The sequence below is a fragment of the Molothrus ater genome, chromosome 8 (genome assembly GCF_012460135.2).
Source record: "Molothrus ater isolate BHLD 08-10-18 breed brown headed cowbird chromosome 8, BPBGC_Mater_1.1, whole genome shotgun sequence".
Taxonomy (NCBI): domain Eukaryota; kingdom Metazoa; phylum Chordata; class Aves; order Passeriformes; family Icteridae; genus Molothrus; species Molothrus ater.
In genome coordinates this window covers 7,204,402-7,218,449 of record NC_050485.2, presented here as the reverse complement: position 1 = coordinate 7,218,449, position 14,048 = coordinate 7,204,402, and the positions used below count along the sequence as shown (strand labels likewise).

At 42.9% G+C, this 14,048-nt stretch overlaps 1 protein-coding gene across 6 annotated transcripts in view; it reads right to left on the bottom strand.

Annotated features, from left to right (window-relative positions):
* ANK3 (ankyrin 3) overlaps positions 1–14,048 on the bottom strand; it is a 193,133-nt gene that overhangs the window by 89,223 nt on the left and 89,862 nt on the right. For all 6 annotated transcript variants that reach the window (XM_054515545.1, XM_054515547.1, XM_054515546.1 and 3 more), the window contains exons 12-18: positions 13,415–13,513; positions 12,079–12,177; positions 9,826–10,023; positions 9,238–9,336; positions 8,421–8,519; positions 4,541–4,738; positions 1,971–2,069 (exon numbers count right to left, since the gene is read on the bottom strand). In XM_054515545.1, the coding sequence (XP_054371520.1) occupies positions 1,971–2,069; positions 4,541–4,738; positions 8,421–8,519; positions 9,238–9,336; positions 9,826–10,023; positions 12,079–12,177; positions 13,415–13,513 (891 nt within the window). The remainder of the gene's footprint in view (positions 1–1,970; positions 2,070–4,540; positions 4,739–8,420; positions 8,520–9,237; positions 9,337–9,825; positions 10,024–12,078; positions 12,178–13,414; positions 13,514–14,048) is intronic.

Sequence of the window (14,048 nt, the reverse complement as noted above, 5' to 3'; positions counted from 1 at the left end):
TGGGCACCCTCTTCCCCAGGAGCAGACAGTGCCCTACAGCAGGGAGGGCTAACTGGGAGGACTAATTAGGAGGAGGAACAGGAAGACAAGATGCTGTGGATGCTCTTCCCCACAGAAGCCTACAGGAGGGAGAATTTCCCCAGACAGGTGACATCTTATAGCCCAAAGCAGTCCTGCTTAAATACAGCCTGACTTCACCTGACTTATGAGTCCCTGAGCCACTTCCTGACAATTATGGAGCAGTCCCATGGAAACAAGAGTGTACTGGGAAACTATTCTTTATTCACACTAGTTACACATATAACTGAGGAATGAGGGTAAACAACAAGAGATGTATTTCTGTCTTCTTTAAAATTATATATCCATTACTGACCATGTTGCACACAGTCAAATATGACTGCATTTTCTGAAGCTGAGTGCAGAGCTCCTGCAGCTGCACCAGGCTGTCCCTGGAACATGCCCTGCCTGCCTCTCAGCTGTGACAGTAGCTCAGATGTTTCCACCACCCTAATGTGACTAAAAGGCCACTGCAGCCCAGATTGGGATCCTGTTGGGACACTGGAGAGCCAGCAAAGCAAACACGTGTGTCTGCCTGCACCTGTCAGTATAAATGTCTCCTCAGACTGCTTGCTATTTGTGGGACAGCCAAGAGCACTGCACAGAGGGGCAAAGGCAAACACTCAGATGAGTTGTATGGCTTGGGAGGTGATTCAGCTCTGGCCAAGTCTAAAGAACAGGTTCTATAATGTCCTGCTACTGAAACCAACACCAGGTAGAAACTACCTCTAGGAAGGCAACCACATACATCTGAGGATTTGTGCAAAGAATGAACCAGGGCAGACCTCATCTACTACTGGGTGATCTGACAGATAAGAACCCTGACTGATTCTTCTTTAAAATACAGACTGAGGATATGTTACAAAAGTATAAACCTGGAGAAGCTCCTGGGATTTTAGCAAAACTCTTTCAGGTTTACATCAGGATAATATTACTGAAATCAGCAGTCAGTACAGTTGGAATTACACTGTAGAGAAATCCGATAACAATGACTTTTCCCTCTGCCACAGACCATAATCAGCTGAGCTGCAGCCAGACATGATGATGGACTCAGCCCTTTCTGAGCTGTCAGTGTAATGTGATGATATTGCTGGGCAGTCTGACACACCTGAACATTCCTGGGATGCAAGCACAGCATACTTGTGGCATACACCTGGCACAGAGCTGTGAAAGCTACTCCTCTGCAAAAGAGTGCAGGTCAGATGGTGAGACCCGGTTCATTTAGCTGATTTGATCTACTACAGTCCAAGTATTTGACCTCAACTGATTTCTTGCCCAGCTAAAGGAATGCCTCCAAGATCTAGACAATGCATGAGGAATGTAAGTGCAATCAACACTGAGATCATTATCATTAAATTCTGAGCACTGTACCCCCATTAGGGAGCATAAAACCTCTTCTGCAAAGGGTCTTTGCTTCAGGACATGGATCTTAAAAAGCAATACTGTGAAGGGAGGTGTCATTGCTGGGGGTCTCAAAAGCCATCCCCAAGCACCTTGAAAATCCAGATCTCTTACTTAGGAGCCCAAACATTTAGGCAAAATTATTTTTAGGCAAGTAAATTTGAAATGGACCACCACTGCATATATGTATTTCACATTAGATAACAGTTCCCTTACTCACTAACTAGATCAATCCCACTTACCTTCAGTGAAGCACAGTAATAGGATACAATCTAAACCTATATTGATCTAAATATTTGGCAAGAAATAAGCTTCCTGCTCAAAGGCTGAGCTTGACATTAAACACCTAAGCTTATATATCTTCAGTTTTCAGAATATATTCTGCAATAATTTATTGCAAGGAACGTTTCCCTGCTGCAATTTCAGTTTCACCCTGAAATCCATTCCTAGCCCTGTCTGGAGGCTCATGGCTCCCTGGAAGGAAATGTTTCATGTGACAGTGATGTTCATACCTTTGTCTGTGCATCAACAGCAGCTCCCTGGTTAACCAGAACCTCTGCTACATTGACCCTGTCCTCTTGGGCAGCCAGGTGGAGGGGCGTCAGTCCACTCTGGAAATCAGAAACAACAAGTAACAATCTGCAGAGGAGGCACATGACTACTAAAACACAAATTCAGGCATTAATAAAACTCTAAACATCCTTAAAGAAGTTACACATTCCACTTTCACAGTGTAAGGTGCTTTGTTATCACCCTGTTGATCAGCAGGAAAGTACAATTCAAAAGCCAGGAAGATGATGCTTCTTTAAGACAAGGAACATTTCTCCATGCAGTGTTACATGTGGGATAGCAAATTAGAGCAATTTAAGGAAAAGTCACACAGTATTTTTTCCCTCCTAATTTACTCCCCTATAATGAGTCAGACTTTAAAAGCAATATTGAATCATTGTTTACACTTCTGCAAGTTTTTTACAATCACTCAGTTTTATCCTTAGCTTTTACTCCTCTATGTGATCATTTTCAGACACAAGCACAAAAGAATAAAACTGCATTTCTCTGAGATCAGGCCCATTTCTCTCTGCTCAGAAAATATACAGACTTGATAGAAAATGCATACTGATAGTAATTTTTCTTATTTAAAACTCAAGATCTAAATATCCTTAGAACCTCAGAAAACTATGCAACTTTCTGCCACATAAAAGGGGTAGAAAATAAAAGGGGAAGGAGAGAGAATCTGCTGAGGAGATGTTGTTAGGAATGAAAAAGAATATCCTTTCCTTGGAAATTATGGTTAATTTTCTGTCCTGTTCCTACAGGAACAGCACCAAGGACAGAAGAGCAAGTGGTAGCAGTTGTCACATCAGGCAGGAACACTCACTAAGTCTCCTACCCTTGAGCCCAAACCCATACCCATGGTGCACTCCCTACCAAGGCCAGTTATTCTGAGATGGCCCCACTGCATTTCACTCCAAGATGCAATCCTGGTGACAACAAAGCTTAGGTGGGTCACCTGACACAAATATGTGACAGTAACCAACTATAAACTACCTAATGGAGCCTCCTAATGGAGGATATTAATGGCCAAACCTTCTAAAAAGATTTAGTAAGTGCTCAGTATGGGGGCTCTGAGTATGCAGCTCCAAACCATCCCTGTGGGTCCTGAAGAAATAAATTCTCTTTTTACTCCCATTGCAAAACTGCAGAAGTCAGTGGGCTTTAAACATCTGGCTTTGAATGTAGAGGTGCTGTGCTCTGAGGAAATGTGCATCCCTGAGAGAGCACAGAGGGGAATTACTCCCCAGAGGTGGTGTTATCAGCACAATGAGAAACTGGAGATTACAACTGAACAGATTGCTGGATGCTGCAGGTAATTAACCTCTGGTGGCACTGAATCAATGTGCCAAGCACTTCAATCATGCTCCCTGTATTAGCCTCAGCAGCAAAATGGGATAGCCAATGGATGCAGAACATGTAGGTGGCAAATTTCCCTGTGGGGATACTGCATAAGCCCCCACACAATTAAGACTTGTGGGGAAAAAAAATCAAATCTGCAAGAGAAGCTTTCTGAAGGAGGACCCACAGATAATCAAATTGGAAAGTTAGAAGCAGGAAAACACAGCAGCCCTGTGCAGAACACCTACTGCCTCAGAGGATACTGACTCTTCCTACCTGCTAAGAAATATTTTCCATGAATAAAAATTTCTATAGCCTAATTTAGCCAAACAAATACATTCTGAAACTGCAATTGACAATGTCAAATAACAATGTCTAGTGGGACATTTAAAGAACTAAAGCTGCACATTTGCTAGAAACACTACTATAGAGCAGAATTAATGGCCTATGAATTCACACATAAACTAAAATACATCAACTTTCCTTTCCTGCCACCAGGAGAAATGACACCAAAAGTCACTGTGGGCTAAGGAACATACCTTGGGAAGGAAGAACCACTTATATTAAGGAACAAAATCTCAGAAAAGTTGCTGTTATTATCCCATTTAAAAAGTCACCATCCTGAACAAGTCAGCTGTTACCATGAGGTGGTAATACTTGTTACCATTCTCTGGTACATGTTCAATTTTTTTTGTTATAAAATATTATAGTGCTAAAAATGTTACCAAAAAAAAAGATACAAAAAAGAGGATACAAAAAAGATACAAAAAATTACAATTACAATAAATTACAAATACAAAAAAAAAAGGAAATTACAATTACTTTTACACATGTAACACTTGAAAAATGGGCAGGCATATTCCTAGAGGCTGATAAATGACAAGTGCCAGCGCCACAGCTCCCCTGTGGGGAAGATATTTTCTCTCTGGCCATGCTTTGGCAGACCAGCATAAATTAATGCTGGATTGATAAATTCCACTGCAGCATGAGTTATCACCAGACCTCGGGTACTACAAAGGCTCCTTCAGTGTGACACAGCACGCTGCTCTTTGCTAGCAGAGATGACGATGTGCGTTCAGACACCTGCAGTGGCTTTCAGGGGGCAAAACGTAACTGCAGGGCCCTCTACTCCTCTTCCATAGACATACACATCATACACAGCCTCAGCCCCGGGCTGGGGCACACCCACCTTGTTGCTGAGGCTGACGTTGGCGTTTCTGGCGAGCAGCAGGGACACCATGTCCACGTGTCCGTCCTGCGAGGCGAGGTGCAGCGGGGCGATGCCCTGCCGCGTGACGGCGTTGGCGTCGGCGCCGTACTCCAGCAGCGTGGTGGCTATGTCCATCTGGTTCTTCTTGGCAGCTATGTGCAGGGGTGTGTAACCATTCTGCCAACAGAGAGCACTTCACTGAGAGCTGCTCATTCAACAGGGTGATAAATCACTTTTCTGTACCTCCTCAACTCTGTGAGTAATTATGCCATTAGTCCTAAAAATTCTGTCAAACTCAGTCAAATGCAATGTTAACAAGCTGCATGAACCAATGTATCTGACCTTTAGGCAATCTTTTTTTTTAGAGTACTGCTAGAAAGAGGAGGATTCTGAAGTAAATTTTCAAATTTGGGAAAAAATATCTTTTCAGGAAAGGACAATCTATAGAAATAGGAGCTTGAGTTTTGTTTCACAGAGATTTGCCCCTTTTCCTTAAATGTACATAAAATCTTTAACAAACAGAAGAGCAACATAAGTGTTCATAACTCAGAACAGCTGTTATTGTTTGGGTTTTTTTCCCATTTCCTGGTGTGAACGAAAGCATCATGCACATGAAATATGGCCTTTCTTGCAGAATTTACCCTAAACCTTACTGACAAGCTGTTTTTTTTCAGATCAAGGGAAAACTGAAGCATGTAACTTTAGAGTCATGCATATTTGTATTCCTTCCAATATGTGTACCCAGGGAGCCCACTACTAAAAATGCAGTATCTCTTGCCTGATACAATTTTGTAACTCTAAAAAGAGACAGATAGGCAGAAAATAGATAAATGGATATAAAGAATAACTGATCAGCACACAAATACCAAAACTCTGATAGAGGTATGACCACTTTGTGGTACAGATTGCAATGACTGTTTAGTCAAGAACTTCCTGTCTTTCAGAAATTTATTAGGCCTCATTTTTAAGTAAATGACAAATGTGCGCACATTTGCACTTGAATAAGAGACAAGGTCAGGGGGGATGAGACCTAAGCTGCATAAACCATTTTGTATTTTTGTATGGCATCATAAGTGCCATTTGCATCTCAGATTACCATGCCCAATAAAATCTACCTACAGGCACAAAGCATTCACCTGGCTGGGCTCCTCCCTGCACCCACAGGGCAGCAGGGCTGGTCTAAAAAGGAAGAGATGCAGAGCAATGCAGGTATGAGCAGGGAATAAATACATGGGGGCTCATCAATGATTACAAGAGAGCTTCAATAGGAAACTGGCAGCAAGAGATGCACAGCACTAGTTTCATGTGGAAAAGGTTCAGTAACCTTCAACATTCAATTAAGATTCAGTTCAGATCTTGGATACTAAGGTATTTGAAAATGACACTCAGGAAACACAGTGCCACAATCAATAAAGGAAGCACATGGCCACTGAATTTTCACTTTGAAGATAAAGTGCTTCAGGAAAAACAAACATAATCTTCTCCCTTAGACTTCCTGCATGACACTGCCATGTAAAACAACCACTGCCACATGAGCACCTAATAAATCCTAAATACTACATGCTAAATCCTGCATATCTGCTAAAACATAACTCCTTGAAATGGAGCTCATATTACATTATATAAAATAACAAATGCAGTTTCTAAGCCTTTTCCTCAGAAATGGGCATATATTGCTTTCAGTGGAATGGACAGCAGCAGGTTGCCAAGAAAAGGCAAAAAGAGAGTTGAAAAATAAAAGCTGAAATTCAGCTCAGTCCCCGTTTGCATCTTCTCCTCATAAGGGCAGCACTCTGTCACGATGCATAGATGGAGAAGGGAACAGAGAAGTTCAGAAGGAAGGGTATTGGGTTATTCTGCTTGCTGGGGGAAAAGAGTGGAAAGAGGGAAAATGGTTAAACATAAAAGGACAGAGGAAAACTAAAGCTTTGGGGATGGCATGATGAGGAAGAAAGGCACTGTGAAGTGGATGCCAAATTCAAATTAGGGATAAGCTGCACATGAAATTAGGCACAATTTTTGCCTATGAAAGAGAAGAATGGTTCATCAGGATAACTGTACCACAGCACTAGACTCTGACATGCTCATTTCCCATACCCTGTCACGAATCTTCAGGGCAAATTTTGCTGGTCTTGGCTAATGAGCCACTCTTAAATTAAGATCAGTGTTAAAGACAGTAGTGTCACAGGAAAGGCAACCACTGATGGAACTAACTGTGGAGCCAGTGATGAGATATGACATAACATTTATTTACTGGACCACATTTACAAAAAGTACAGGAAATCATCTGCTGTTACCAACATCATCTTTTGGATGAGTGCACAGCGGGTGCCCGAAGCAACAAACATGTTATGGTTAATTTTATTTAGTATTGACGCTCTGCTGGCTGCTGCCGTGGCTCACTTGCTGCAGAGCACTAACAAATGCTTTCTTTTAGGCACACTTACAGCTGGCACTTGGAGGCCTGAAGTGGCAGCTGCAGAACTGCTCTGTTACAGATGGGGAAGCTGAGGTGACCTGACACAAGGGTTTGTGCCATGCTGTACCACAGTCTGCAGGGCTTCCACCTTGTTTGGACTTCCCAAGCCCTTGGCAGGGGCTGCTGCAATCCCTGTCCCTATAGGATGCACAGCTCCCACTGGCAGCTTCTTTCAGTGAAACTGGGTCAGTGCCTTCTCATCCTCTCCAGAAGGCCCTTCCTTCCCCCCAGTGGCATTTGAGAGTGCTGTGCTGCAGCAGTGAAAGATCAGAGATCACTCTGGCTGCCCCCCCTCCCCGGGCACTGCTCTGGCAGATCGCCGCTATCGACAGCATTGATTTTAAGCTGTGCTGCTGGCAGCCCGTGTTTATTTAACTTCCCCCTCCTTGCACTACCAACCCTGGGACCCCCACTCCATCCTCTCCTGCAGCCATGCAGAAGGGCTCCAGGGTATGGCTGCACTCAGCCATGTGTGAGAGAAGGCAATCAAGGAGCACTGCCCATCTAACTACAATACTGGCTTTTCCATTAGCTCTCCCTTCTCCACAGGGCTTTTCTTTTGCAGATTTAAGGAAATTGTCTGGGTTCTTTCAAATGAGGTATTTCCACTGCACTTAATCTGCTTTAACCTACATATGTTTCCATCCTGCTTTACCTAATGTTCCTGCTCAAATATCAATTATACTCTGATTGATTATAGTATTTATCCATCCCATACTTAAAACTGGGATCCACAAAAGAAATACTTTAAGCTTCTCTAGATTCTCTTTGTTTTATGCACTACCAGAATAAATTTACATATTTATTCTTTCATATCATCTGAAACCTTACACTAGGCATTGTCTTGCCTACAGTAAATTACAATCAAAGCAGGGCTGTGACTACTTTTATTTCTTGCCAGTCCATTTACACTGGGCTAGAAATATTTTGGTGAAGCACATGAATAATTACATATATTGTGCTGAGAAACTTATCTGGCCTCAGATGTCATCCTGTGGCACAAGCAGAAGTACCCATGCATAGCTGGGCTTCAACCCCAAGCTTGCCCTGCACAGATCTTAAGATGCAAAGATACAAAGTTGGCTAGCTTGGAGAAGTTACTGAAGAGGCTGGACAAATGAAAGCAAGGCTCAGCATTTTCTGAGACTGAAACTGGTGATTTAAAGTGTTTCTGCATCCTTATTTGCTTTTTTTATGGCTGTTTTATTCACCTGCAGGATTATTCTTAGCAGCTTTATGTGGACGTGAGACATTAACAAACAAGGTCACCGAGCCTCCTGTAACTGCAAGCATAACAGCCTAGAAAGAACAGGGGCAGACAGGGAATAAAGTGACATAAAAAGCCTGGATATTGCTCCCCAGAGTGGGCAGTACTTGTACCTTGGCAGAGGCGTGAGGTGAAGCTCCCTGGTCCAACAGGAGGAGGGCCACCTTTTGATTATCGTAGTGTGCAGCTACATGCAGTGGTGTTAAACCGCTCTAGAAACACATGCAGAACAAACAAGTGCTGTTACAGACCCTCTCCAGGGGAAACTCAGGGGTTTGGAAAATTCCAGTAGATAAGGTGAAAAAACATATTTGTTACTCCTTCGTGTATCCAGAGTCTTTGGGAACTTTTCAAATCAAAAAATAAAACAAATTTGGAAATCCTTCTCAAGCTGTGAAAGCCCCGTTCACTTTTCCCAGGGAAGATGAATAGAGAAGCACAAATCTGTGCTGCCCCAGGGTAAGGAGGTCACACCCTTGGCAATATTTTCCTTTTACTGCAGTGGATAAGTAAACTGCCCCTTGGATCTGTAAAAATCCAAGCTGGGCTGGTTTAGAAAGCTTGAGGTCCTATTGGCCTTTGCCCCCTACCCCATCACGAGAGCTGGGGAAGCAGAGCCAGCTACCCAAATACTCTGATAAGGACTGTAAATAGTCTGGGGTAGGAACACAGGGGAATGGTTTGTCTCCATTCCCCTGGATGTGAACACAGAGCACATCACTTTGTTGTCAATTAATGACAATTAAAAGTCACTTTGTCAAGAGTTTGCTGGCTCTTAGCAGCCCCAGCAGGGACTGGAATGCCAAATGAAACCAATTCCAGCTAAACCAAGGCTGTGGATACTAGTGTGATGGTAAGTAAGTAGGAGCACATTAATAAATTATTGTCTGATTTGAGATATTTGCTGTGCAGTGGTTTCTTCTGTCCTACCTTTCCAGCAGCATCAGGAGATGCATTCTTCTGAAGGAGGAGGTTGGCTACCTCAATTTTCCCGTACTTTGCAGCCACATGAAGTGGAGTAAATCCTTTCTGTAAGAGAAAGCAGGAATATAGCAGCCCTGGGCACTCCTTCTCAGGGCAAACAAGGTTTGTCTCTGATCTGCAAGGATGCAGCTGCTTCCATCCACCCCCTTACACAGTCCTGAGTACAGGCAGCAAGTCTGCAGATTCCCAACTGCCCTGTGGGGTCTGGAGGCCCCTCCCTTGCAAGGCAAAGCACTTTAAACAGGGGACGAGTCTGTTCCTTTCTTCACACTACCAAAGACCCAAGGGCAAGCCTATCAACACCCACCCGGAATTTCTGCCCTGCATTCCTCCCATTCCAAGAAAATTCATGTCTGCTCACTGGGATGTGTTAAACATCAGGGCCTGAGGTACAAGCATGAAGCTTTGTACCCTTTTAATAAACATAGCTCACACTTAGACTGTATGAGCATATGGCTCCTGCAGCATTTAATTCACAAGCAGCCCTTGCTGCAGGTGTGCTCTGTGATTCTGCCACTCCTGCAGCTCGCTCACCTTGGTGATGATAGACAGAGATGCACCATGATCCAGAAGAACAGAAGCCACATCTTCGTGCCCTTCCCGTGCAGAGAGGTGCAGGGGTGTGTAGCCTGACGTGGTGGCTGCATTGGGAGATGCTCCCTGCTGCAGCAGCTGCTGCACGATGTCTGCCTTGCCCAGGCGGGCAGAAATGTGCAGCGGGGTTTGGTCATCCTAAACACACAGGGAACAACACAGACATGCATGAGAAAACTGCCCCTCACACTGGGGGCAATATTTGCCCACATTCTGGCACTTGTCAGAATTGCACATGAGCGTTAATTCTGCTGAGGTCTTAGCTAGGGAATGGTGCACACCGGCTTTCTCTGTGTCATATCACAAAGATACCTTGCTCTCTGTTAGTGCATCACAAAATATTCCAGACAGTGACATAATCCATAAAAGTTAATAAACTGATCAATTTTCTTCCTTATCTGGATTTGCCTCACTTTGCTTTGCAGGCCTTTCTGAAAACAAAGCTAGTGCATAATTCTGTTCCCTCACATCTTGATCTCTTTTATACTCCACAGCTACATTTAATAGCTTAATCAATTATTACCTGCAAACTTGCATGAAGTATCATAATTTTTGTGCTTTTTTTACTGGTAAATGATTGTTTGGAATTTTGCAGTTAAATTTTCCATAAGTGTAATTGATGATAGAACATGGTGTAGAAATTAATTCACTTCCTACTTCAAAGTGGAATAAAGTCACTTTCTACTTCTCATTCAGAAGACAATAATCTGAATAGTTTTAAGTATGGTGTTTCCCTGTCACGAAGCTCATGGTTTATTTCTTTTCCTTAATTGAAAATATTAGGGTGTTGTGACCTTGTTCTGAGCGTTTAAGAGGTAATTTCTCACCTCTTCACTATCTTGTTTTTGAATTTTTGTCCTTTCCCTTCTCTGCTGTACAATCTTTGGATTAAGCACACTATCACAACAGTGTGGCCAAGCATCTTTTGATCCCCATTTTCCCCTGCTGAATTTCCTACCTTTTGAGAACTGTCCTGCAGTTCTGGGCTGTTCTCTGCAAGGGAGACTTCTGCCCATGCCCATCCTACAAGAGTGATTTTACACCTCTGAATTTAGGATGGGAGCATGCCAGGATACACATGCTGCTCCTCTGTAGGGCATTTCTCCCCTGAGACTGGGGGAGCATCTTTGTGGTTCTTAAATGATCCCAGTTTGTGCCTTTTTCCTACAAATTTCTCACAGCTGATGTTAGCACTGGTGTAGAATCTACTGCTTGCATTTAGTTGTTATTTATGATAACAAACTGATCACAGGCAATGGCAGTTTGCACAAATTAAATCATTCTGTGAATTTACTCAGAAAATATTTGCATGACTGCTTCTGAGCACGAGCTGTTCACTTCAAGATTGTCTTTGGAGATTTACAAACCACATGAATCAGTTCTATTGTCAGGCTCCTTGCAGAAGTGTATCAGCTAGAAATATTTAGTCAGAGTTCCTTATAAGTAGATAATCTCAACAGCAAACTTCCTTGTGACCCAATTCACAGATAATTTCACAATGAAAAATAGTTTGGTTTTTTTTTAGGCTACATCCATTTTATGACCATTTGGGGAAAAAATATTTCCTGAGTTTACCTATTAAGACTGCTATTTATTACACCCATTTATCTCCTGGCCCTGCCTGTTTCCTGGAACTCTTTTGATTTCCATAATTTTGCGTGTTCCTTCATGCCTCTTGACTATTTCTTTTTCCTCCACCCTTATCTTCCTCAACTGCAATTGTTTCTATAGGATCTGTTCCTTCTTTCCAGCCCTCTGCTACATCCCCTCACTGTGCCTCCTGCCTTTAGGTGGTGTTCTTTAGAAGTCTAACTATTTTTACATATATATAGGCTGCTGCTTTAGGGACGTGACAGGAGACACCAGAAGCCGAGGGTTTCCAGTTCTGCTGAAATAAAAGCAGATTTGAGGAACTCTTCTCCCTCCTCAAATCCCACTTCAAAACAAAACTCTTCAAACCTATGATAATTTATATTAAAAAGTGGGATGGCATCAACCTGACATCTTCTGCCTTGTCTCTTACAGATCACTCGTGGCTACAGTAGGAGGGTACATAACAAAATATCAGTGGGCACCACAAAGGTTTGGCTTCACCTCTTCCTCATGCAGAAGGGCACAGCCAAGATGAAGGTGAGTCCTTGCTTTGCCCAGCATGGATCATGTAGGTTTGTTCCACCTGGGCCATGTCCTCACCTTGGCTTTGGCCTCCACCTGGGCTCCGTTCTGTACCAGGTACCTGACGACCTCAGTCTGGCCAGCCCTGGCTGCCATGTGCAGCGCTGTCTCTCCTCTCTGCACACAGAGCAAAGACAGAACAGAGTCAGACACACTGCAGGGAGAACAAACACCAGCGTGCTTCATAAACACAGAAATACCAGGGACCCAGCTCAGAATGATCTCCACTAGAAAACTCTGCTGCAGCTGTCTGTAAGATGCAGGATTAAATCAGTATTCGACCTGACACTGTGTGCTGCAAAGCAATTTATTGCAGGGTCAGTTTCCCAACCTCAGTATGCCTTTGTCATTATTTTTTTGCTGAAAAGAGACAGTGCAATTTTTATATTACTAGTATTTTATTAGCAATGCTTAAATATATATCCTGAATTTAGTAAAAAATGTATTTCAAATTTTGTATATTCAGGCACACATATATTTGGCTTTCCTTCTGTAATGCCTTATGCCTCTACTATCATTTGGTATCTGACAAGCACTGAGGCAACTGAACAAGAAGGAAAAAAAAATCATTACTGAATACATTCATCTAAGGTTTCATGGACTTAATGAAAGACAAATCCAAGGAGACTAGAACAATTCAGGAGGGAAAAGTGGTTTCTACCTTTTTGGTTATCAATGTGTCTTTAAGTACAAACATCTGCTAATTAACAAAAGGTGCTGCATTTTTACACAATTTAATAGAATCAGCAGGTGAAGACTTTTACAAAATATTGTCCCCTAGCTGCACCTGTGTATGGAAAGTGAAAAGGAGGCCAAACTGATAAAGAGGATCAACATGCTTCTGCTTCTCTTCCACTTCCCAATTTTCACACACCCATCCAAGAGCAAGTTCAGTTTTTACACATGCCCTGGGAGCCTTGGGGCATGCAGCACGCAGCCAGCAGAGGAGGCTGGATGGACACAGGCAATATGTCCCCACAATCTGCTGCAATCTGTTGAATTTGCCTTACACGGCAGACCCCCAGGGTCTTGGGAAAACAGCGCTCAACAGTCAAGCACAGATCTCAAAAATTACATCTGAGAAGCTACAGTATGTTCTCATTCTTTACTTCAGAAAATCAAGAGATTAGAGCCTGCTTAGGGTCAGCCCCCTTGGACATTTCCTCAACCTGCAAAGCATCTCCCAGGTAGGAGTCAGCAGGCTGCACTTGGCCATGACTCCAGCACAAGCCACAGGTGCTCTGGAGGTGGGTGGTGGACAGCAGAATTAGGCACTCCATCCCAGTACTGCTCCCAGATATTATCACACATTCATTCCCAGTCCTGCCTTGCTGAAAGGAAGCCTGTGACTCACCACATTGGTAGTGTTGGGGGATGCTCCATGATGCATTAGCTGTGATACAATATTTACATGTCCCATGAAGGCAGCAACATGGATTGGAGTTAGGCCCGACTGAAAAACAGACCAAAGGTCAATTAAAATGCTTATTTCCACATACCTTTACAAGACATCATGGAAAAAACATAAATTTTTCTAAAGCGAGTAAACCCAGCTGCTTGCTCTTCTGAGAGGGTTTTATCTTCCTAAAACCACATACATGTGCTTAAATGAAAGGGCACACAGAATTGGGAACACCTATGAGTGTGCTTAGTGAGCAAATATATAAATGTTCTAGGAATTCAGTAGTTCTTCATCAACAAAATCAACCATAGCTAAGCAAAATTAAGATTAGGCATTTGCTAAATATTGTCTTGGAACATGAAAAAGAATATATAGAAGCATTCTTGCTACAAAGGCAAGGCTTTCTGAAACATTCAGGTTGTGCAAAAAAGATCACCATCATGAATCTGCACCACTTCCCTTACACAGGATATGAGAGCCCAACTGGAGAGAAAGAGAGGGAGAGAGGAGGAGAGGGGAAAAAAAAGGGAGCAGTCACTCAGCAGGGCATGACCTCAAGGACTTTGCTTTAAAAATCCAATCAGCA